Source organism: Myodes glareolus, chromosome X (assembly GCF_982192425.1).
Source record: "Myodes glareolus chromosome X, mMyoGla1.1, whole genome shotgun sequence".
Lineage (NCBI taxonomy): Eukaryota > Metazoa > Chordata > Mammalia > Rodentia > Cricetidae > Myodes > Myodes glareolus.
This window is the reverse complement of record NC_142053.1, coordinates 85183958-85207096: the sequence shown is the minus strand read 5'-3', so window position 1 is coordinate 85207096 and position 23139 is coordinate 85183958. Positions and strand designations below refer to the sequence as shown.

At 48.2% G+C, this 23139-nt stretch overlaps 1 protein-coding gene across 3 annotated transcripts in view; it reads left to right on the top strand.

The window, feature by feature from the left end:
- Stard8 (StAR related lipid transfer domain containing 8) overlaps window positions 1–23139 on the top strand; it is a 77136-nt gene that overhangs the window by 5285 nt on the left and 48712 nt on the right. For 2 of the 3 annotated variants that reach the window (XM_085684939.2, XM_048417827.3), the window contains exon 2: window positions 12364–12397. In XM_085684939.2, coding sequence (XP_085541065.2) covers window positions 12392–12397 — 6 coding nt within the window. In that variant the 5' untranslated portion in view covers window positions 12364–12391. Of the gene's footprint in view, window positions 1–12363; window positions 12398–12747; window positions 12767–23139 lie in introns of those variants that run through there. The other variant, XM_085684938.2, reaches the window with a different exon arrangement.

Below are 23139 nucleotides of genomic sequence, written 5' to 3'. Positions count from 1 at the left end.
CGTTCTGGTGGCAGTAAGCTTTCCAGCTCACCACACAGCCTTGCACCCATGCACACACATACATTCTCCTATATGCTTGCTCATAAGCCAGGCTTTCTCTGCCCCATGCCAACTCATAGCGTCTCATTCTTCTGGGAATCGGCCTGGAAGGATATGGGGCGTATGTGTGACAATGATTCAGTATTTCCACTCCTATCTTGCAGGACATCTCTGCTTTTTCCATTCCTTTGCCCTTATCTCTACAAACAGATACCAATCACAAGCACTGTGTACTGCTTGGGAGAGGGGCAAGGGGAATGTGGAGAATTTGAGTATACACAAATGTATACAAATTTTAAGAGCTAGGAAAGGGTTTCTGGATCCCATCTCTGCATTCCAGCGGTTAATAAACCAGTCTCTGGTGAGTGTATGTATGTTTCCATAAATGTGTATATATAAGTTGTATGTATGGGTCACCTCTCAATGATTGTATCCATCAGATTATAACATAGACTCTCAGGTCATGAGAAAACTGCTTTAAAGGAGCAGGGCAAAGCTCTCTCTCAGAGACAGAGGATTCACTTCCTGGGCTCTCTGAGCAGAGGTCTTCAGCCAAGTCAACTGTATCAACTGAGTAGTGGGTTTTGACTCTTGACCTTTGTGAACAGCCATACTGCGGGTTGTCCCTGCATGGTTAGTTGTGAGTCCCTGATGCTGACTTAGGCCCCACAGTTTGGAGTCAAGGGCCCATGGACTGAAGCGAGAAATAGGTGGTGGAAAGTTTATTGGTCTATAAGGAGTTCAAGAGGAACTGTGGGTACTCGGAAAAGCTTTCCGGGAGACAAGTGGGCAGGGAAGAAAGCAATGACTAGCTGCCATATCTAAGTCAATCAGCCTTTTGGGGCCAGTTGCTTCCTTAATGGAATTGCCAAGGAACTGGTAAATAAGAGCCTGGAACATGGATCCAGATCTAAAGGACTGGTCTACTGATGAAAATAACATGGAAATTCCAGGGGAAATAAAGCTGGAGGCAGGAGAAGGAGGTAGAGATCCAGGCATTCCCCCCTCCCGGATATAGGAGTTGGGAACAAATGGTGATGGGTGGAGAAGACGCTGATAAATGGGAACGAAAGATGTTGCTAAGGTTTTGTTAGTGTTGGAAATGGAACCCAGGGCCTTTTATAGACTAGACAAGTGCTCTGCCACTTAGCCTGAGGCCTTGGAACTTTCCTGTGGAAGTTCTACTTGGATGTTCATGATGCAGTCAGAAAGAGCAACTGTTTAGAGTGAGAAGGGATGTTGTTAATCCTTTTATCTATTTGATCCACAACTTTGTCTTTGGGCTCTTTGGTGCCAAAATGTGGGCAAGCGTGTATGGCTGTGGGATGAAGTCTGCACCTGACACAAGGACTGTTGGGGGAAGAGATGGGGAAGACCATAGACTAAAATCTAAAGAGGGCTCAGACCACTACTGGCTAGAATTTATAAAGTACACGCTGCAGGGTCCACACTGTTCCAAGTCCTTCCTGTATATTAACTCAGTGTAGCATAACTATTACACTGTAAGACAGTACTGTCGTCACTATCATCTTCATTGGACTGAAACTTGGAAATTTTAGGAAACTTACCCAAAGTGACACAGTCATTATGTGGGTCACCACATAATGGCCACCTTGGACATTTCAATCCAGGTAATTTAGTTCCAAAGTCTGTGGTGGTCATATATAATCCAGGCCCCTGTTTCTCTGCCTACAAACTTGAAGGTTGGATTGGTTACTGAGTCTTTCCTACTCTGATACTTTCATTACCAGAGTTTTATACCCCCCCACACACAAACTTCAAGGTCAAATGAAATATAAAATACTGCTTTCAAAATGTCAGCAATTTCCACTCCAGTTCCCTCGGGAGGAAGGAATGGAGCCCAGGCTCAGGGAAAAGCGCCTATATTGGTGACTGTTCCTCCCAGTAGCCCCTAGGGCCCAAGAACAGCTGGAGACCCAGGAAGCTATGGAAGCCAGGGTTTGGTTTATGTTTCCAAATCACTGGTGACAATAACAAGGAGAAGCAGCCAGATGGCCTGAGCTGGGGTTTGGAGTCAGAGGTTTCCCGGGTGGGTAGGGAAGGGTATTCTTTAACCCCATCTCTCTGTCCAACCGTTCGGTGGCCACCTGTGCCTCTGACACCAGGGAGCATACAGCTGGGCCTGTGGCCTCTGAGGCTGAGGCTTCCCATGCGCTGAAAGAAGGTGTGTACCTGGAGAATGGAGTCGAGGCCCTGGGAACGTTCCCAGGCAAACCTCTCTAAGCTTCCCTCTGCCCTCTGATCACCTGCCGAGACCCAGAGGGCAGAAAGTGCATGTGATGAGGCAGTGATGTAAGGAGAAGCAAAACACCGAGCTTCTGTCTCTTTATTTTTCCCCGTGCCTCAGTTTCCTTATCTACAACATGGAGAGGGATACGCGTCTGACTTCGTAATTGATTGTAGGAATGGCGTGTGAAAAAGGCTGCCACAGAGTAGGTCATCAGTAAGCATGAATTAATATGAAGTTAGAAGACTTACTGCTCTTCATGGTCTTGGGCCCTCAGTTGTCTCTCTTAGGAAATATGGGAAACTTAGACCTGCCAGTCCCTTCTTCCCTTGACTTGGGGGAGCCTATTGCTTGACAGCATCTTGGGAAAGCAAAAGGATGCTGGGAAACACCGATGTTATCACCTTGGATTTCAGGGAGTGAGTTGTTCAAGCAGTGTCCTAGTCTTTATGTCCCCAAGTCTCTCAGCCCACCTCTGATCACAGTTCAGGGCTTGGAGAAGAGGCTCCACTCACATTGGAAACACTGTATTGGTCCCTGCTCCCTCTAAGGCCGCTCTGCTCTTCCTAAAAAGATTCCCAAGGTTTTGGCAGGAAGGATCATCTGTGTTGCCTGGTGGGAAAGTCAGATCTTTGGAACAGGACATTCCTGAGATTATCTAGGGAACCCCTGGGGGTTGCAGCTTCTCCCTGACTCTCGTCCATGACTTGGCTGTTAGCCTGCTAAGGCGACACTGTAGAGGGAGACTGGAGATGAACTAAGGGAAAGGAGTCAAAATGTGGGGAGCCAGGGCTCGAGCCAGCTCTGATGGCCTGGTGAGGGGTTAGGGTGGAGGAAGAAGGAAGCCATAACAGAACTGGAGGGGTGTATGGCCAAATCATCAGAAATTACTGGCTGCATTTGTGAAGATGACTTATAGAATGATTGGTGATCCTGAGGTCAGGGAGTCTTTTGGGTAGTGGGTGACTAAACAGGAGGTCACAGTAGTCCTAAGGATAAGAATGGACATTCAGTTCTCCTGAGAAACCATAATCTCCAGGCTCGTACGAGACAACTACAGTCTCAACGAGAAGACAGGAGGGTGGGTCTTCTGGTGATTCCTGGTGCTTGCCTAGAATGCATGAAGCTCTTGATTTCATCCAGAGTGTGACACAAAGCCAGATATGGTGGCACACACCTGTAATTCCAGCACTCAGGAGGTAGAGGCTGGAGGATCTGGAATCGAAGGTCATCCTTGGCTACATAGTAAGTCTGAAAGCAGCCTGGGCTACGTGAAACGTGAAACCCTGTCTCAAAAGCAAAAAGGGAGTGGTTGTCTCAGAAGGAGCTCTACAAGAGCCTTTTAGAAGTATTTCTTCTGTTGCCCTCAGCCAACTAGAACTGTCCTTCTCTTTCTGTTGTACAGAAGGGGAAGAATTACTAGGGCCCAATCATTATAGGAGGCAGCAAGCCGGAGGCCCAGCAGAGGTTTGGCTAGTCTAAGGTGCAAGGTGAAGTCTAGAGTGTCCTTCTTAAAACCAGCTCTCCTCTGCTGAGATCTAGATCTTCCACCATCAGCAGACATTACATTTTGAACACCAGTGCATGTTGCCAGGACACTGGCATGGGGTTAAAAAGTGGAGCCATGACAGAAGTGTGCTTCTGTCCAACCCCAACCAACATGCCATCTGCCATGTACCCAGTTGTTGCCACACTAAACTGTGAACTTGTCTAAGGACCCAGCCTGTGTCTCAGTCGCTCATATCCAGAGAGAGCTTGGCCCAATTGAGCACCCATTCCAGCCCTAGCAAGTTTACTGAGTATAGTATACAACACACAAACACACACACACACACACACACACACACACACACACACACACACACACCCCACAGGGCCTGTCAAATTCATGCACCCACCTCCCAGCTGCAAAACTTTGGGAGCGTGAACCTAGAGCTCTAACGGGGCCACGAGAGCTTGCTTTCCACAGTAACCATCGTCTGTGGCGGCAAAAGAACTGAGGTTTGGCCTGGGGGTGGTGAGGTCCCAGTGTGAAGGGAGGCGGGCCAGGCCATGAATAGGGCTCTGTGTGGCCAAGTCGAGAGGACTGGGGGAGGCTGGAATGTGAGGAACGTGCTCTCATGACTGTGGCCTGAGGCCTGGGTCTGTAGCAAAGGGTTGATCAGGGGTGACAGAATGGCGGGGGGCGACAAAGGTGGAGCAGGAAGCCGAGAGACCAGGCAGTGAAAAGGCAAAACAACAACTTTCCATGTCTCCCCTCAGATAGCATGGCAGGGACTGTGGAGGGCCTGTAGGCTGGCCAGAGAGGGTGCTAGGAGCAGTGAATTTGGTTCCACGCATATGACTGAGAGTTCTCTGGGTCTGGATGAAGCCTGTTGATAGCTTTTGCAGTTTCTTTCCAAACTGTCTCAGACCTTCCTACTATCACTTAGTCTCTCTCTCTCTCTCTCTCTCTCTCTCTCTCTCTCTCTCTCTCTCTCCGTCAATCTGTTTCTCTTCCTATTTTTCTGTGTTGGGAGGACTCTCAGTACTGTAGCTAATTTGTAGCTCACGACTACAGGAACAACATCTTCAGATGGGCAGGGCATTAGGCAAAACCAGATAGAGGGATCAGAGCTATGGTAAGGCAGAGACCTTTGGGATAGGACTGGGGGATCAATAAAGAAATAGACTATTCACATGGTAGAAACCAGATGAAGGACAGAGGATGAGGAAATAAAAATGGGTTCCTGAAGGACATCTAGGTATCTGGCCTGGCAGCTGGGTGAATGCTGGCCCTAAAATCAGAAACAGGGGAAAGGGCAGCTCTAGAGTGTATGGGAGGAAATCTTCCATTACTGTGAATCTTGTCTTGAATCTGATCGATTCTAGGAGAATGGCCCATCCCCCCAGTGAAGTCTAATATGTACTGGGGTATGCTTGTAGAAGGAAAGATGAACAAAGAAAGATACAGTCCCACCAAAGAGCCTGTGGTCTTATAGAAAAGAACGTGAGCAGACAGGAAAAAAAGAGAGCTGAATCTTGGCCAGGTCTAGGGGCATCCACTCATACCCCAGTGTTTGGAGGCCTAGGAGGAGTAGGGGCATCCACCCATACTCCAGTGTTTGGAGGCCTAGGAGGAGTAGGGGCATCCACCCATACTCCACTGTTTGGAGTTCTAGGAGGTCTAGAAGCATCCATCCATACTCCACTGTTTGGAGGTCCAGGAGGTCTAGAAGCATCCACCTATACTCCAGTGTTTGGAGGTCCAGGAGGTCTAGGGGCATCCACCCATGCTCCAGTGTTTGGAGGTCTGAGTTAGAAGGATTATGAGCCCGAGGCCAGCATGAGCAACAGAGTGAGAGTCCCCGCAAAGAAAAAAAAAAGAGAGAGAGAAATAGATTGACGTAAAAAAAGGAAAGCCAAAGTCATAAGCAGGAAGAGGGTTGCTGTGGAGAGTAGAAAGTCGGAGACAAACCTTCCTAATGCTGCGACCCTTTGATACAGCTCCTCACACTGCAGTGATCCCTGACCATAAAATTATTTCATAACTGACATTTTGCTACTGTTAATGATCATAATGTAAATATCTGATATGTGATGCCACATGGGGGTCATAACCCACAGGTTGAGAACCACTGACCTAGGCTAACATTCTGAAATATGAAACTATGGACTGGGACACAGTTCACTAATCAAGCATGCATGCATGAGGCTCTAGGTTCAATCTCCAGCATCCAAGCCAACAGACACAAGAAAACTCAGAACCATGAACTAATAGTTGCTCATGCTTATAATCCCAGGTCTCAACCAGGAGCCATTTGGGGATGCTAGCCCCTGGATGAGATACAGCATCAGCACTCTGCCATGCCATGTGGCTGGCAGGGGCAGGACTCAACCAGGAGTGAGTACAGGACAGTGATAATAGAGGAGAGAGTAGAAGAGAGAGAGAGAGAGAGAGAGAGAGAGAGAGAGAGAGAGAGAGAGAGAGAGAGAGAAATGAGTCACGTGCATGGGAGAGAGGCAGATTTGAAGAGACGTGGGCGGTGAGGAACGGGCTGACACAGATGCCCCACTGCCACCCAGGGCTAGCTGTCTGCCTATGGGGCTGCTGCCAAGGGCCATGACTTGGTCTGTGACCCTGAGGAAAGCAGAGAGGCTAGGGCTGTACAAAATCGGCCCCGCCCATCACTGGCTGAAGCACTCAGGAGACAGGGTCCTGTACCTCACCTCCGGAGTACAATAGAACTGACGCTGCTCCCAGGAGCATAGGCAAGCTGGTCCCGGGGGCAGGAGACTAGGAGAACAGGTCGCATCCGTTTTGTCTGTCATGCGATGTCATGGGGGAGGGAAAAGATGCCCTCCTCTCCTCATCCCTCAACACCTGCAGCAGGTACAGGATCTGACCCGCACCCTCACCAGGTGCATCACTCAGAACGGGCCCTCTCCCTCACCTGGGCAGCACAGTAGTGCTTTTTCTGTAGACAGGGGTGCAGATGAGCCAGCCTTGAGGGGCATAGCTGGTACCACATCCTTTGTCTGCAGTGTTGTAGTGGGGAGGAGGGGAAGACGCCCTCCCCCCTTGCCCCTATGCTTCCAGCTATTGAGGGAACTGAGCCCTTTGTCAGCTGCAGCACTCAGGAAAGCCGGCCCTGCACCTCATCTGGGCAGCACAAGGGAGCTGACCCAGTTGACAAGGGCACAGGTGAGCCAACCCCGAGACCATGAGCGTGGGAAACTTAAGCCCTACCCCTCATATGCCGTGTATGGAGCATGGATGTGGAGAGACGCCCCTCCATCAATGCCTCAGGCAGGTGAGAGAGCTAGCCCAGAGAGCAGGAGACCTGTTCCTGCCCCTCACCACCTGCCACACTCAGGAGAACAGGCCCTGCACCTCGCCTGGGCCACACCCGAGAAAGCCAACCGTGTTAGCCAAAGTGTGAGTGAGTGAGCCAGCCCTGAAGTTGTGAGTATGGGAGAGCTGTCCCCACTACTTGTCTGTCATGTGGCAGTGTGGGTGAGGGAAAAATGACCCCCCTCACTCCTCACCCCTCAATGCCTGAACAGAAGAAGTTGACCTTCCCCCTTATCATCTTCAGCTCTCAGGAAAGCGGGCCCTGTTCCTTCCCTAAGTGTGTGAGACTGGGCTACCTGGCTACCACCTCCCCTGCCCCTCCCCGCCTGTCATGTGGTGGTGTGGGAAAGATGCCCTTCTCGCTTTGACCCTGCCACCTGTGGTGGGCGAGGGAGCTGACCCTCCTCCATACCAACTGCAGCACTCAGGAAAAGTGAATCCTGTATCTTGCCTGGGCACACAGCAGAGCTAACTCTGTTGGCAGAGGTGTGGATAAACCAGCCCGGAAGTTGTGAGCATGGGAGAGCTGTCTCCATTACTCATCTGTCTTGTGGCGGCATGGACAGGGGAACGATGCTTCCCGCACACCCCCACCCATCAATGCCTCAGGTTGGTAGGAGAGCTGGCTGTGAGGTCATAAGATCAGGAGACCTGTCCCTGCACCCCACCAATTGCAACACCCGAGAGAGCGGGCCCTGTACTTCGCCCTGGCAGCACAATAAAGCCAAACCTGTTAGCGAAGGTGTGGGAGAGCCAGCCCTGCAGTTGTGAGCATGGGAGAGCTGTCCCCGCTATTCATCTGTTATGTGACAGTGTGGGTGAAGGAGAACTGCACCCCCTTACCCCTCACCCCTTTCTGCCTGTGACAGCCAAGCAAGCTGGCCCTCTCACCTATCTGCTGCAGCACTCAGGAAAATGAACCCTGCACGGTGCCTGGGCAGCACAGTAGAGCTGAGGCTAAGGGCAGAGGTGTGGGGTATAGGCGAGCCAGCCTGGAATGTGTGGGCATGGGAGAGCTGGCCCCATTACTCATCTGTCATATCGTAGCATGGGAAAGGGAGAGATGTCCCCTGGGCTGCCCCCTCCCCATCAGTACCTGAGGCTGGTGGAAGAGCTGGCCCTGATGTCATAAGAGCAGGAGAGCTGTCCTGGCCTATAAACGTTGCCTGGGCAACACAGTAGAGCAGGCCCTGGAAGTGTCACTATGGGAGAACCCTGAGGATGGGAAAGAGGAGAACTGGCCGTACTCCCTGCTCACTGCGGCAAGGGTGAACTAGCAAGGGCCGTGGTGGAGAGCTCACCCTGGTGGTGAGGACAGGGGAGAACTGGCAGGCCAAAAACCCAGGCCCAGAACCAGGGTTATGGGTTGGTCCACCCCAATATCCACTCCACCTATGATCTGTTGAAGCACAAGGATGGGGACTGGGGATGCCGTTGATTCTGTGGACCCAGAGCTGCAGGATCTCCATAACACAGGGCAACAACAGGATATCCAGGAAGAGTCCCAGTGAGGGTCCAGCATCGATAGTGTAGCGGAGACCAGGGGCCTTGAACAAGAACAAGAAATCTTTGCGATGAACACCGGTGTCTAAAAATGTACGGCTAAGTTTTACCGTACCGACTAAACCCGTTTAGTCGTACGGGTTTGCTGTGCGACTCACTGGGTCACAGAGCAGCTTCCATGAGGAGATTCTACCTTTCTCCCTTTTGTTTTCTCTTAAATTTTTATTTTGTTTTATTGTGGGGGCGGGGAGGAGGATGGGTGGGATAGGGAAGCATGATGTGAAAAACGCAAAGGATAAATTATATATAATATTTGGGAGAAATCCTCAGGAGTGGATAATCTGGGCCATATGATGAATATATTTTACTCTACATTGATTTCCATGTGGTTGGCATAGCTTATATCCCCACAATCAGTGTCTAGGGGACCCTTTCCCCATTCTTGCTAGTGTTTGTTTTCTTGATAGTTGGGGTGAGAAAAAAATCTTGATGTGATTTTTTTTTGTATTTATCTATGGCTAATGATGTTAATAAAGTGTGCCAAATGCCCAAAACTAAACAAAACAAAACAGATCAAATCAAATAACAGCCAATTACAGCATGACTGTAAGTGTGCTCTTCCTTTGTTTTCGGTGGCTTTCCAGACGGCCATGGACCTTTGTGATGGGGCCCTGTCCGCTGATCTGGTCGCATCTGATACTCCACTCGCCAGCCAGACCACAGACAACCTGTTTGGATACATGCTTTTTTAATGCTCTTCCTTTTGACTGTCTGGCTTTTTCACCCCCTTGTCTGCCTTCAAGACCCGGGCCAAGTGCTTTGAAAAGGGCCTTATGAGAAAGCACCCCCCCCCTCCCAACACCAACAAATGACTCCCTCGACTCTGTCCAGAAAGCTCGTGCTTAACAGCAGCGGTGGGTGGGGCTTGCTCTCCTCGGGACATGCATCAGCTTCCACATGTAGCTTGAATTCACAGGCAAGGCGGGAACCTGTCTGATTTGTCTCAACCTCTGAGAACCCAGCACAGGGCCTAGTCCTGAGCGGACACGTAGGGAATGAGTGAAGAAATGGATACACGCATAATGAATCAATGGCTCGCTGAGTAAGATGCTGTCACTTCTAATCTTTGCCCTTTTCACTTCTTTCCTGCTTTATGGGTCTTATTGTGTACCCAGGTTAGCCTCAAGCTTGCAAGTCTACTGATCAATCTCCAGATTGCTGGATTTCTCGGTGTCCACCACCACTTCCAGATCAGTCTTTTATCAATGTCGCACTCATGGTTCTTGGGTTCGGGTCTCCCAGATCTGGCAGGAATATGCTCTGTGACCTGGAGCCAGGAAGAAGTTGCACTGTAGCCTACCACCCCAGCATGCAGATGCTCATGCCCCATCTTCTACAGAGCTTAACATCAGGATCAAGAGCAAACGTAAAGTGGGGGTAGATGTGGTGGCCTGGAATCCAAGCAATTCACTAGTGAAAGTAGAAGAATCACGGATGTGAAACCAGCCTGAACCACAGGAAACCAAGTCTGGGGGACTGGGGAGGACCAGGGGTGGAGAGCACTGTATCCCAAGCGCTCTCTTTTCAACTTTTTTATTTTGGGACAGGGTCTCACTACATAGCTCAGGCTAACCTTGAACTCACTCTGTAGCATAGGTAGGCACTGAACTTGTGTTCCTATCTTGGCCTCCTGAATATCTAGTTTTATAGGTCTATACCACCAGGCCCTCCTCCAATTATCTTTTGAACAAACTTTCATTTTATTATACCCGTGATGAATTGGGCTGGTAGTAGGATAGGCGAGAAGGGATTTAATGTGACTAGGATAGGCCCGCGGAGTGCTCGTCTTTCCTGTTAGTGCATTTCCTGCATTCCCAGAACTGTGGCATTTAGGACCCCACAGGGTGCTGCTTTGTCCTTTTCTCCTATCCCTTCACTTTCTTGTTCTTGCATTCCCTTTTGTCCATTATATTGGCATGATATTGGCTCGTTTATATGTTCCACTTTGTAACTTCTCAGGAGACGTCTGTAGCTCTACCTCTCTGAGCATGTTTCTCTGATTCTAGAACTTTCTGTCTATCTTGTTAACATCCTCCACGGGCTTACCAGTGAACACTAAAATGGACGTGCTTCCAATCCCCTCCTTTTCCTGTGGACAAATGTGCTCTTCAAGGACAGACTTGACCTGGAGCCATTCTAGGGTGAGCTAAGATGGAGGCAGGTCTTCCTAGGGTTGGGAATCACTGGGCCTAAGCATATCAGATGTGCTCATCATTGTCCTGAGGGTAAGAGACAGGCACCTACACAGACAGCCCTTTTTCCTGATAACCTTTGGGTGGATTTCAGGTTGCGTGAAGGACACAACAAGCAAGAAGATGCTATCTCTGAGAAATAGACCTTCCTTCCTTCCTTCCTTTTTTTCTTTCCTGAACAGCTTGATTACTATCATTTTAGTCCAAGCTTCTGACATTGTTTGCCTGGAAACGTGCAAAAGCCTTCTGATAGCTCTCCCCACTTCCATTACAGCATTGCGACCCACTCCTTGTGCAGCAGCCCAAATGAGCCTTTTAAGGCAGTAGTCAGATCTTAATCAGGGCACTCTTTGCTCCCCAGCGGCCACCTACTTGTGCCTTTTAAAGCCCTGTGGATTTTTGGCTGTTACCTCTCTGTCTCTCCAGATCTTCACATAGAAAATTCCTTATTACCCAGGTCACTGCTCAAAGTTCAGCTCCAGGGAGGGAGAGGCACCCCGCATATTCGTCTCTCTACTCACGTTCCTGTCACGCTGTAGCTTGTGGGTTTTTTGTTTGTTTGTTTGGTTGGTTGGTTGGTTTCTGTTTCTCCTTGAAGCTTGTGATGCCTGAAATGTCTTTGTTTCTTTCCTTATTGATTGGCACCTACCACTAAGAAGTGTCTGCCATTGGACCTCGTTTGTCTAGAGGGCAATTCTACTCTTACCACCTAGTATGGTGTGCTCAGTAAATATTTTCTGAATGAATTCACAAAGTATTTTTTACATATGGAAAAACATTTTTATATCTGTTTTTTCCCCCACAAAACCTGTCAGGACAGGATTTTTGCTCTCCTGCTCCGAAGTATTCAGAAATGGATACTCAAGAGATTGTGAGCGTTATTTGGTGTCACATAAGGAAAGGAGGGCTGCCCTCAGCTTGGCCTTTCTAGTTCTAAGTAATTCTATTCCCACCAAATAACTTTACTTCTGCCCAGCGCTCAACATCTGTGCCAAATAGATGCTTCCTAATTCTTTGACAATCTGTATCATCAGGCATTGAAACTGTACCATGAAAGACAAAGGTGAATCAGAAGAATTACTCACTGGAATAGGGGGAGGAGTGTGGAGTAGGTAGAGGAGTCTGGGATTGTAGGCTCCACTTTTTTTCTTACTTTATCTTTCTCTTCTGGAGGCCTCAATATGTCCTTCCATAAAATGGGTAGACGGCATTTGCTTAGTTTAAAGATCCCTTTCCGTTTTTAAATATATGTTTATTTATTGTACAGTGTGTGCATGCACACATGTGCAACAACACAGATTAGGATGATCAGAGGACAACTTGCAGGAATTGGTTCTTTCCGTCTACCGTGACGGTTCTGGGAATCAAACTCAGGTCGTCAGGCTTGGCAGCAAGCACTCTGCTAGCTTAGCCATCTCACGGGCCCGCTTTCAATTTTGACATGCTCTTCCTGCGAAGCCATGATTTCTTCTCTGTTTCCTTTACAGTGCTTCCCGTTGCTGCCGGTGAGGAAGAATGTCGGTAAGTATGCCAGACGCACCTTACACCTCACAGATGACTTTCGGCGAGAAGAAACTTGCCAGCCATCTGTATGGGCTAGCTGAGGGGATGGAGGCAGTGGCTGAGGGGCAAAACTGAAGGCATTCACTATGTCTCCCTCCCCTGGGCACACCCTGGCCTCTTTCCGCTCTGCTTTCTGGCTCCAGCTTATGGGCAGCGCCTCTTTCGTTCTCAGATGAAGGTCTGGTTCTTGTCTGTGAGCCAGGGGAGGATTTCCCTCCAGAGCTATCAGCAAGCGGCAGCCACCCATGCGCTTCCCTTGTTCTCAGATGCCTTCTTCCCCCTGGCAAGAGTACTACGGATGGACAAAGTGTCAGGAAAGGGACAGAGGTAAGACGAGGTAGAAGGAAGGAGACTTGATATTTGGGGTTCGTGTCTGGAAGGACTCCAGGAGGTAGACCTCAGGACTAATTATCCTAAGGGGGCGTGTGTAGTTAATTAATTCCCTCTGCTCTCTGGCAAGTTTCTTGGAGTCTGACCACCTATCTGCCTTCTGCCCTCTGGTGCCGTCTTGGATGTGAGTAGCCAGCAGGAGTCTGCAAGCAGCTTCGCTGTGCTGAAGAGAATGCAGCTGTCTACAGGGGATGACTGCTTCAGCAAACAAGAGAACATAGGATGCTGGCCAGGAGAGGGTTTGCAGTCACCGCCAGAACTCGTAGCCTAGGCCAGGTTTGCTGAGGTCTCAAGGTCTCAGCCATTCCCATTCATTCATTTTTTTTTTCCATCAAGAGGAGCTCATGACTTGAATGAACATCACTCCTGGGAGCCAGTTAGGGCTGGAGGTGGGGGGTGGTCACTGCAACCCAAGAGCGTCAACAAAGTGTCATGCTAAAGGTCAAGGTGAGGAGGCGTCTTGTGGAGGTGTTAGAAGGGACCCCAGGGACCTTGCTCTCAATGACCTTACAAGATAGTTGGAGTTGCTTTAGGCGGTCTTATCAGAAGTCAGAGGGGGCATTTTGGTGACTTCCCAAGGACTTTTCCACCAGAGGAACCCGAGTTCCTGGGTGGCGGTTGCTAAAAAGGAGAACTGGCAGGGTGAGGTGTTTGTTCGCGTTGCTATGACAGCGGATGAGGGAGACCTATTTTGAAGAAGAAACATTGCTTTGACAAGCACACAGTACGCATCTGCTTCTCAACCCCCACCATCATTCCAGGGCTTCTTGCTGAGGACAGTTCCTTCTCTGCGCCAGAGACCTCCAGCAGCACAAGGGCAGTTCCGGGTGCTGCCCATACTAAGGGAATGACAAACTTCTCCATTTCCCAGACACCAGCTGCACAGGCTAAAAGAAACCCCTCGGGCCCTGAAATAGTGACCCCCCTAGCCCAGACAAATGCACTTACAGCTGCGGAGTTGTCTCGTTAGAATATCTGTGCCCGGGGAAGCACAGATAGAGCTCAGTTGGTAGAGTGCTTGCCTAACGTGCGTGAAGCTCCGGGTTCAATCCGGAGCACAGCAAAAATGGGGTGTGGTGGGGCAGATGGCTAAGCCAGTATTCAGAAGGCTGAGGGATCAGAGTTCAAGGTCATCGTGTCTACATACTGCGTTAAAAAAAGAATATCTGTACAAAGTTGACACGCTAGTGCTGAGTCCTGGGAGGATGGGTAGCGTGTGGCCTCCAGAGGAGAGAGGAATGCCTTTCAGTGGGTGGCAGGAGAGGCTGCCATCTATGAAGCTGAGATGGGTCTGCTCTTCCTGCTATTGGTTTGGCTTCGAGTTTGAACATGTCTATTGACACGTCTATTGTCAACTCAAGGAAAAATCATCAGAAATTAGGAGTTTATATGAATGTGGTAATTGCAGCAGCAAGGCACTAGCCCAGAGTTTCTTACAGATCTTATTGTGTAAGTCCTGGCCAGTTGCTTCCTCCCTGGAGTGCCGTCCACATCAGTAAAATGGGACTTCTTCCACAAGACTGAAATGGATCACAAGAAATAGCGCGTTACAGATGTCAGACCTGTGCGTACCAGTAGCACGTATTCTAAAACTGGAATAAGCTAGAGAAAATGAGTATGGTCCCTGCACTAGGATTAGACATAGGAATAGCAAAACGCTGAGCTGGGCATGTGGCTCCCACCTCAATCTCAGCATCCAGGAAGCAGAGACAGAGGTCCAGGGCTGATGGCTTACAGGCTGCTCTAGTTACATAGTGAGAGCCTGTGCCCCAAAAAGTGTCAAAGGGCTGAGCAAAGGGAGTTTTTCTGATATTTCACTGAGAATTAGCAGAAACCTTGATTTCTATTATTTTTATTGAATGGGCAGTGCCTTCTTGTTTTGAAATTTAAGAGTCTTACAAAACCAAAATATCTTCTTGCCCTTGTCTCTCAATTACCAAATAATCCTCGTGGGTGTGACCAATGTTGCCAGCTTCTTGGTTCCTCGATGAGTTTGGATGGATTGAAGACAGTGAGCTGATGGCTAGGGTGGGGGTGGGGGTGGGGGTGGAACCGGTGCTAGAGGAGGAAAGGGGGCTGCAGGAAACACAGGGCACAGGGCGGTAGAATCAGCATTTGTTTGGGGGTCAGTCTTGACTCCACCCCCTCTACTGGAACCACCCTTAGAAGAGCCTTCCCTTCTAGGAATTGCAGTCCAGCCACGTGCTCCTGAGTGCTGGCACAGCAGAGGAGAGTGGGGGAGGAGAGGACCAACCAGACACATTTTAGAGGCAAAAATAGTCAAGATAGTGCCTCAAATCTGGAGGGTGCCTGTGATTTGCATATATAATCTTGCTAGGGTGAGTCAATCAAAGATTTCTCTAAGACAGAGTTTCTCTGTTCCATGGGCAGAGGAAAATTTGGTATGAGAGTTCATGGGATCTCTTGCTCTGGTCTTCCCTTACCATAGGGCAAGAGGGTTGCCCAGCTTGCTTCCACTTAGGTGGACAGCCCAGGACCCCTGTTATCACCATCCTTCTGCAGACCCCCTGCGCAGTTCCCCCCAAACTTCACGGTTCTGTAAAGCAGCCTCTGAGTTTCCCCCACCACTTCATCCTGTGCCACGAGTAGTCAGTCATTAAGTAGTCTTTAAGTCGACATTGCTTTCAATAACGAAGCCACTCTAAATAGCAGCCTCTATTAGGCTCTATGACACTAGCTATGTTTTCCTTGATAGATGGTAAATGAAACCAATGGTTATTTAAATTCAAAGAGCCAACATACACAAATCATCGCAGGCCAAAATATAGTTAAGAGTGGAAAATATAGACTATGGGAATAGGAACTAGCAGGTCAGGCGTGGAGTCCTTGGGGCCTTCGCCATACTGAAGTTTTCACCATCCCTCCAATTCCTCTAAGGCCTCCCACCATGTTTTTGTTGTTGTTGTTGTTGTTTATTGTTGTTGTTGTTGTTTTTCATGGATTGTTTCTATGATGGATATAGATTTCTGGAACCTAACAGGAACCCACTTCTTCCAAATAAAACCATAATCCAAACCAGCCTCCAATATTTGACAGGTTGGAGGAGTGATGGCCGAAGATCTCTACTGTGGCTTTGGTTTTGGCTTTGTCCCTTGCCAGCCGTGTGAGTTTAGGCTTCTTTCTTTTCCTCTCTAGGCCTAAGTGCCCCTGACTACACAACTACTTAGTCTTCACTAAAGCCCCGCTAAGGTGTGTGCTGCTCTGAAGATCAGTGGCTCCAACTGCAGACTCCACATTTCTATGGAAGCCATTAGCTCGCCTGTCCAGCAGCCTACAGAGAGGAGGGGGCCCGGGCCTTTCTTCTACCTCTCTTGTGCCAAATCCTCTCTGAGGCCCCTTGCTCTCACAGTTCACAAAGCTCCTTTGTTGCCCAAAGCCATTCCGAGCCTCTCTCTAGGCTCCTGTTGAAGTGGCTGCAGCAACCTGGGGGGTAATATTTGCCTGTAACCAGAGCTCCTACTCCCAACCCGACTGGCTCCAGTCTGGCTGCAGGCTTGTCTTCGGCGCTGGACTTTGCCTATCAGCTGTCCAGTACCCTCCCTCCAATTCTGAGGGGTTAGGATGGCCTGTGTAAAAGGTTGAAAATAGAAACAGATTTGTCCACTTAAATACATAAATTCAAGATGCTATTGGGTGTCACCTCCCAAATTCAGAAGGGCAGGAGACTAAAATGCCAAGCATATGAAAACCACCGTCGTCGTCGTCACAACTCAGGCCACTTCCTTCATTTGAAAAGAACTAAATCGTCCTTACAGCTGATTCTTGAGAGACTCAGTCACTCCCTGTTTGCTGTTTTGCAAAGAAGATTGGCGGAGCATGCCTTGTTTATCATTCGACAGATATTTTCTTCAGCAACTTGGAAGATCATAAACATCTCCTTAGTTGTAGGGTATCTGGAAGGGATTATCATTCGGGACAGGAAATCTTTCAGCCATAATCTAAAGGCAGAAACGCTGGCTTTCAGCCAAGGCAGAAACTGGCTCTGAGCTGAGGGACCTAGCATCTAGTCCCAGCCCTGCCATTCACTCCTCCTCTGACAGAGAGGCAGTTACTTTTACTGGACCTTGGTTTCATCAACTGAGAAGTTTGAACCAAAAAGTGACCATGGCCTCCTGCGTTTTGACTCTGTGTTGTCTCGTATGTCCCAGCTCCCATACTGTCCTGCACCGTGCCAGGAGTCAACCTGAAATGGTAGTAGGATTGATGGAATGGACAATTTCAAGATTTTTAAGAGGGGGAGATGGTAAGGATTTCCAGGGCTGTGGAGAACCTTAAATTCTTTCTTTGAGGCCAAAGGTGCTGTGAAGCCTCACCTCCTCGTTCCTGTGGTCAAGAGTGTGAAGCGGAGTTCATCTTAGCCTTGTGCAGGTCAGATGAACACACCGAGACAGCACAGTATATGCCTGGCTGTTTTCATAGCCCAAGCCAATCCAGATGTTAGAGGACAGAGAGGAATCGGAATTGCAGGTAGAGTGCTAGATCTCAGAAGGATCTGGAAGGTGCTGTTAGCACCGTCACAGAAGGGCCTGTGTTTCTTTCAAACTCACCACTAGAGATCACAGGTTTCCATCATTCATCCGGGACTCGCTTTCTTTGTTAATGCACTCAGCCACTCAAGCAAGAACCACAGGCATTACCTGGGCTCCCTCATCCTTCTTACATGCTGCCATTTAGCCACTAAGTCATACACGAGAGATCACTTTGCAGTGTTTCCTAAATCTGCCCCTTCTTTGCCACCCACACTATCACAGCCCTCCGTCTGCGCCTACAGGAGCTCAGGCATGGATGGATTCTAGTGTTTAATGAATGCTCTCTCTACCGCCACGCTTTTCGTACCAGTACAACTTTCCCATGCCTCCTCTGCCTTTTATTTGTTGTGCCAAGACTCAAACCCTTGGCTACATATGTTAGGCAAGTTCTCTTCCACTGAACTCTATCCTTAGCTTTGCCTGTTTTTCAGGCCGCCATCTAGATAGCCTTTCCATCTTGCCTGTGTTTCCATTACAAGGCATTACCTTATCTGATACTGTCTTCTTCTCTCCCCTCTCCAATAGACCATCCAGCTCTTGTGTATGGTCTACAAGTCTGACCTCTGTACTCCATATCTAAGCCCTGGACTTCACATAAACAGTGAATCTTCCAGGAACTGTCTCCTTTTTTGATAGTATAGCCAAAGAACTTCTGGCAATAGGATTGGTGAATTTTTATACCTTCTTCCCTATCATTTCAGCTCTGAATTAGCTATTACAAATCAACAGAATGCCCCAAGGCATGTCTTTGGGGGTGCAAAAGCCTCAGTTAATGGTGCAGATCCATGTAACACATGTTCCCACTAAACCGTTCGAACCTGAAGCTTTCCCTGCATCTCAAGATAGGAAGAGTCATGTTAACTAATGCTTCTCACAGCAAGTACTGAGGAGCCCTAGAATCCCCAGAGAGTCCTTGGGAGCCAGGAGAGAGGACAGAGTTGAGGGGTATCTCCTACCTTCTTCATTCAGTTAGTTCTAGCTTTACAAATTGGGGGAGGGGTGTCTCCTGAAGATATAGTTTGGAGTCTTGAGTTTTCCACATAAAAGCACATGTTAGGGCGTATAGCTGAACCTCATATTCAGGCACTAGCTGGCTCCATTTTTATACCATTCCTGCTATCTACCCACTTTGGCTCTGATCAAACCCTCTAGGTATGGTGAACCTTTGTCATTTCTTACTCAGTTCAAAGTCTTCCTCCTCCTCTTTCTCCCCCTTCTCCTGTGCTGGTTTTAGACAGAGTCTAACCATGTAGCTCAGGAGGGCTCACGCTTGCAGTAATTCATTTGCCTCTGCCTTTTTGGTGTTAAGTTTTCAAGGACCTGCTACTAGGCCCAGTGAATGTTATTGAGTCTGGATTGGGTGCAAACCAACTTCTACTTACAGATCCTATTTGTATCCCTTGGAGCTTCACGAGAGTGGTCTATTCCATCTTCCCTGTGACTACTGGCATTTACACTTTTCTGGCATTTGGGGCAGAGGGGACCTAGTTGCTGCGTAGACCAATGTGCTCATTGACGATGGGAACTTAAAACCCAGCATAAGTAAGTGAGTGAGGAGGAACATGTAGCTAGCGAGGTGAGTGACAAGATTGAGACAAACACTTACTCTTCCACGGTGTTCTCCTCAGACCCTGTCCTTTCCTGGACTAAATAGCCTTGACTCTACGATCACTTCCCACAGTCCCTCTGACCTCCTCAGTTAGCCTCCCAATGGACAGGGAGACCAAGCACTGTGCTGTTGATTGCTCCCTGATGTCCAGGCTTTGGTCTGCTGTGGAAAAGCAGGGCAAACCGGTGTCAGAAGCAGACTTGACCCTTGCCACAACCTGAATGCTGTTTCTCATCATCCATGTCTTCTCATGGGTCTGAAGCCACTCAAACAGCCCCCCCCCCCACCAGTGCAGGACAGCCCAGGGCCAGCTTTCTGAGTTCCTGTCTGAACTGTTTGCTGGAGGTTCCCGCTGTGTGACCTTCCACATCCCAAACCCAGAAACAGGAAGAGTTGATTTGGTTTGCGTTTTTGAAAAGAAAAATGAAAACATAGGAAGCGGGGTTCCTGGGAACACAAGCCTCCAACCCTGTGTCCATTTGTCCCTGGAGCAGGATAGATAGATAGCTCAGGGCATACATTCCACAGAGGAAGGGAATGGCCTCCCATATTAAAAAACAAACAGGGAGTCCTTCAAGGTTTGGAAAGAGAAAATTGCCAAAAGGAGCCTTTTGAGGCGGGGAAGAGCCGTTGGTTGATACTCTCCAGCCCTTGCGCATACCCTGTCCTCACTTGCAACTGTCATACTTTGATCTCACCAATATTATCGATACATTTGACCCTCAGCAGTGCCCTGCCCTCTTCAAGCTGTGGCCAAAGAAAGAGTTGAACTTCTCTCTTGTTTGAGGATAGCCAAAGTACACATTCACTTAGACCCTTCCCTTAAAATCTAGAGGGAACAGATATTAATTACACACACGCACCACAAACCAACCAACCAACCAGTATCTAGGCTTTGTGAAGTACAAGCTTCTTGATTTTGCAAACTCAGTGCAGGCAAGTCCCTTGCCACCCCCTGACTGTCTCCTAAGATAAGCCCTCTCACCCTTCTTTAGAGCTGTTGTGTGTTTACCTGGCTTTGGCACCTCTGCTCTGTACTATTGAGAAGTACATACCCTGCCCATTACTAATAGGGCCAGTGCAAAAGGGTGAGCTAGAAAACCAGAAAACAAATGCCCAACACTCCTGGACCTCTAGGTCTTTTACAGTTCTAGTTTCTGGGCTGAAAAACATGGATAGTCCATAGCTAATTTTCAAGGGAAAAGTGTAGTCACCTTTGGGTCTCAGAGAAATATAAATACAGCCCTGCAAGAAAATCAGCTCCACCCAGCTCGGAGTTTCTATAGCCATGCATGTCACCAGGGCAACACTGCAAATGCACACAGAACCTCTCTACCAAAATCCAAGTTTTTACAGTACGATAGGACCATCATCACATAAAAACATACTGTCCTCTCCCCCGAGGCCAAAGGAGACAGACCCTCTCTGGAGGATGCTTCTGAGCCCATCCATCTGCTTAGAATGGCTTGTTTGTCCTCAAAGATCTGGGGCAAAACCATCATTTTAGGTTAAAACGTGGGTGTGGAATTTTCCTCTAGCTCCTGAGGAAAGGATTTCACTTTGCTTGGTCTTTGCGGGAGAGGAGAGCTTTAGAACAAAAGTCTGAGCAGCGCTGAGTGAAGCGGTGGGCTCCTTAGGAATAGTAACCTTGTCTCCTCTCTCTGTAACCCAGACACAGGGAGAACATTTTGGAACCATTTCATCCTCCTGCATCCTTTCATTCATTTGTCAGAGGTGGCAGAGGATGGGAGGCTGAGATACGGCAACAGTCTAAGGAGTTCCCTTATACTTTAGGGTAACTTTGCCTCCACTTAGGTAAAGTCGGAGCCTTGATTTTGCTTCAGAAAGTAATTTTGGACAACATAGTACAGGAAGTGAGGAGATCTTCACTGTAAACAAAAAATAGTGAGCCTGCTTATATGATTCCCAGGAAATATTCAGAGAAGTAAGGCCACCCAGATTCAAGGTCATACCTGCTTAGGCCTTAAGCATAGTTAATTGCTATTTTAACATGTTCATTTGAAAATTATATATAATTCTATATAAAAGAAATATTGTCTATATGTAGGCAATGATCACAGCAAATGTTAATTGTACTGGAATTTCTGATTCTTACCTGACCAATATCAATCAAACTCCAGAGTGAGGGATTCCTTTTTCTTCTTGGGTTGGCACAGTTTTTCTGTTTTTCTATTCTTCCTTGTAATTACCTATGCATCCTTCCACAAAACAACCAAAAAAAAAAAGGTAACTCTAGAATGGCAAGAGAATTTGAACACTTCCGGGTCTGAATGTTGGCTGTCAGCTCTGTGATACCTCTCTGAGCCTTAGTTCTCTTCCTTTTTTGTTTGTGGCCCAGGCTGATCTGGAACTCATTATGGAGTCCAGGCTGGCCTCGAACTAGTGATCTTTGTGTCTTAGCCTTTGGAGCACTTGGATTAAGGCATGCACCGCCACCCCTGGCATTTCTTTACATTTTCAAATGGAGGTCACACTGCTCTATTTTTAGACTGTAGGACCTAAGCGTGTGAATGGGAACAAGAGTGCCCCATAAGCTAGCAGACAAGATATAGATGCTACTTTCCCAATTGATGGTTCAATTCAGAGTGGCTGTAAGGAAAGAGTTATTCTTCTATACAGAAACCTGACTTGAGATCACAAAAGCATCAACCGAGGCTCAAGGAATGGATCCCCAGGCCTCTGGGATAGAGACTGCCTGTATTGAATCCGGATTCCAGAGCCCTACCCCCACTCCAGAGAGGCCATAGCCAGCGAGAAACCTCTGGTGGAGTGATGGGGAAGGATAAGAAATGCCTTGTGATTTCAGGTCTCCAAAAGCCAGATGTGTTTTCCTTCTCCTATCAGCCAGTAAGCACCTTTGAAAACACCCAGTTCCCAGGCTGGACACTCATCACTATCCTGGGACTAAAGTACAACCAGGCCGGCCGGATGTGTTGTTTTCACTTCCAGCAGACCCTGTGACCTTCGGCAGATCGCTGTTCTCTCCGGGCCCAGATTTCCGAATCATTAAAATGAGAGAACTGGAGTCTGTGTTTTTAAAGGTCCTATCTCTGCTTATGTTGTTGCTATGATCCTTAGTTGCAAAGGGATTTGGCCTTGATTAACCAAAATTGCGATCAATCTGATAATCAGGTACTATGACACAAACTCCTGGGTTCTAGTAGGAAATGGCCAAAAGCAGTTGAAGGAGGGGCCTTCACTAGTCCTGATAACAACCTCTGTCTGTGTCTAGCTGAACTGGTCCAGCTGGAGCTGCCCAGGGAAAACCGAAGGCCATAAGGATCAAAGCAGGTGTTTCCCAAGCCTCGGGCTCTGTCACAGGTACCACAATACAGCATGAAGTAAGGAAAGGAAACAGGAAATCCTACGTACTCTGTGCACCTAATTGTTCAGGAAGAATTCCTTTGCAGCAGGTCTGTTGTCTCAGAAGTTAGCAAGCACCGCTGAGTGTGAATGGCAAACTTTGCAGACTCTGGGATTCTGGATGTCCCTTCCCCCATTTCAGTCTCTTTAGACCTTTGCCATTCTCTGAAGCCTAGCTCAAACATTGTCTCTTCCCTCTTCCAAATCCCCAGCATACTATGTATCTACTGTATCATATGGATCAGATTCTGCTTTGTGTTTGAGCTGTTTCCTTTAATATATAGATTAAGTAAAATACAAGCTCCAGGTCAAAACTTCAAACTGGGTATCTAACTAAAAATAGATAGCCCAAGTTCCACGATCCTTTACTTTCTGGAGTTAGCTACTATTACAGAGTCTCTCTCTCTCTCTCTCTCTCTCTCTCTCTCTCTCTCTCTCTCTCTCTTTCTGTCTGTGTGTGTGTGTGTTAGAGTTTGCCAGAAATTATTATCAACATTATTGAAAATGCAAAAGTTGTGTAGTGAGATGACCCATCAGGTAAAGAGCCCTTACCAACAAGCCGGAGGACCTAAGCTCCACCTTGGGAGCCTACATGAAGGAAAGAGAGGATGAAAAACTGCAAGTCATCCTCTGAGTTCCACACATGCACTATGGTACTTACTCATGCATGCAAACACGTAGCACACGTGCACGAGCACACGTGCGCCCAGGAGCACAATGTGCGCCTGCGCGCACTAGCACGCAGGCACACGTGAGTGTGTGCACGT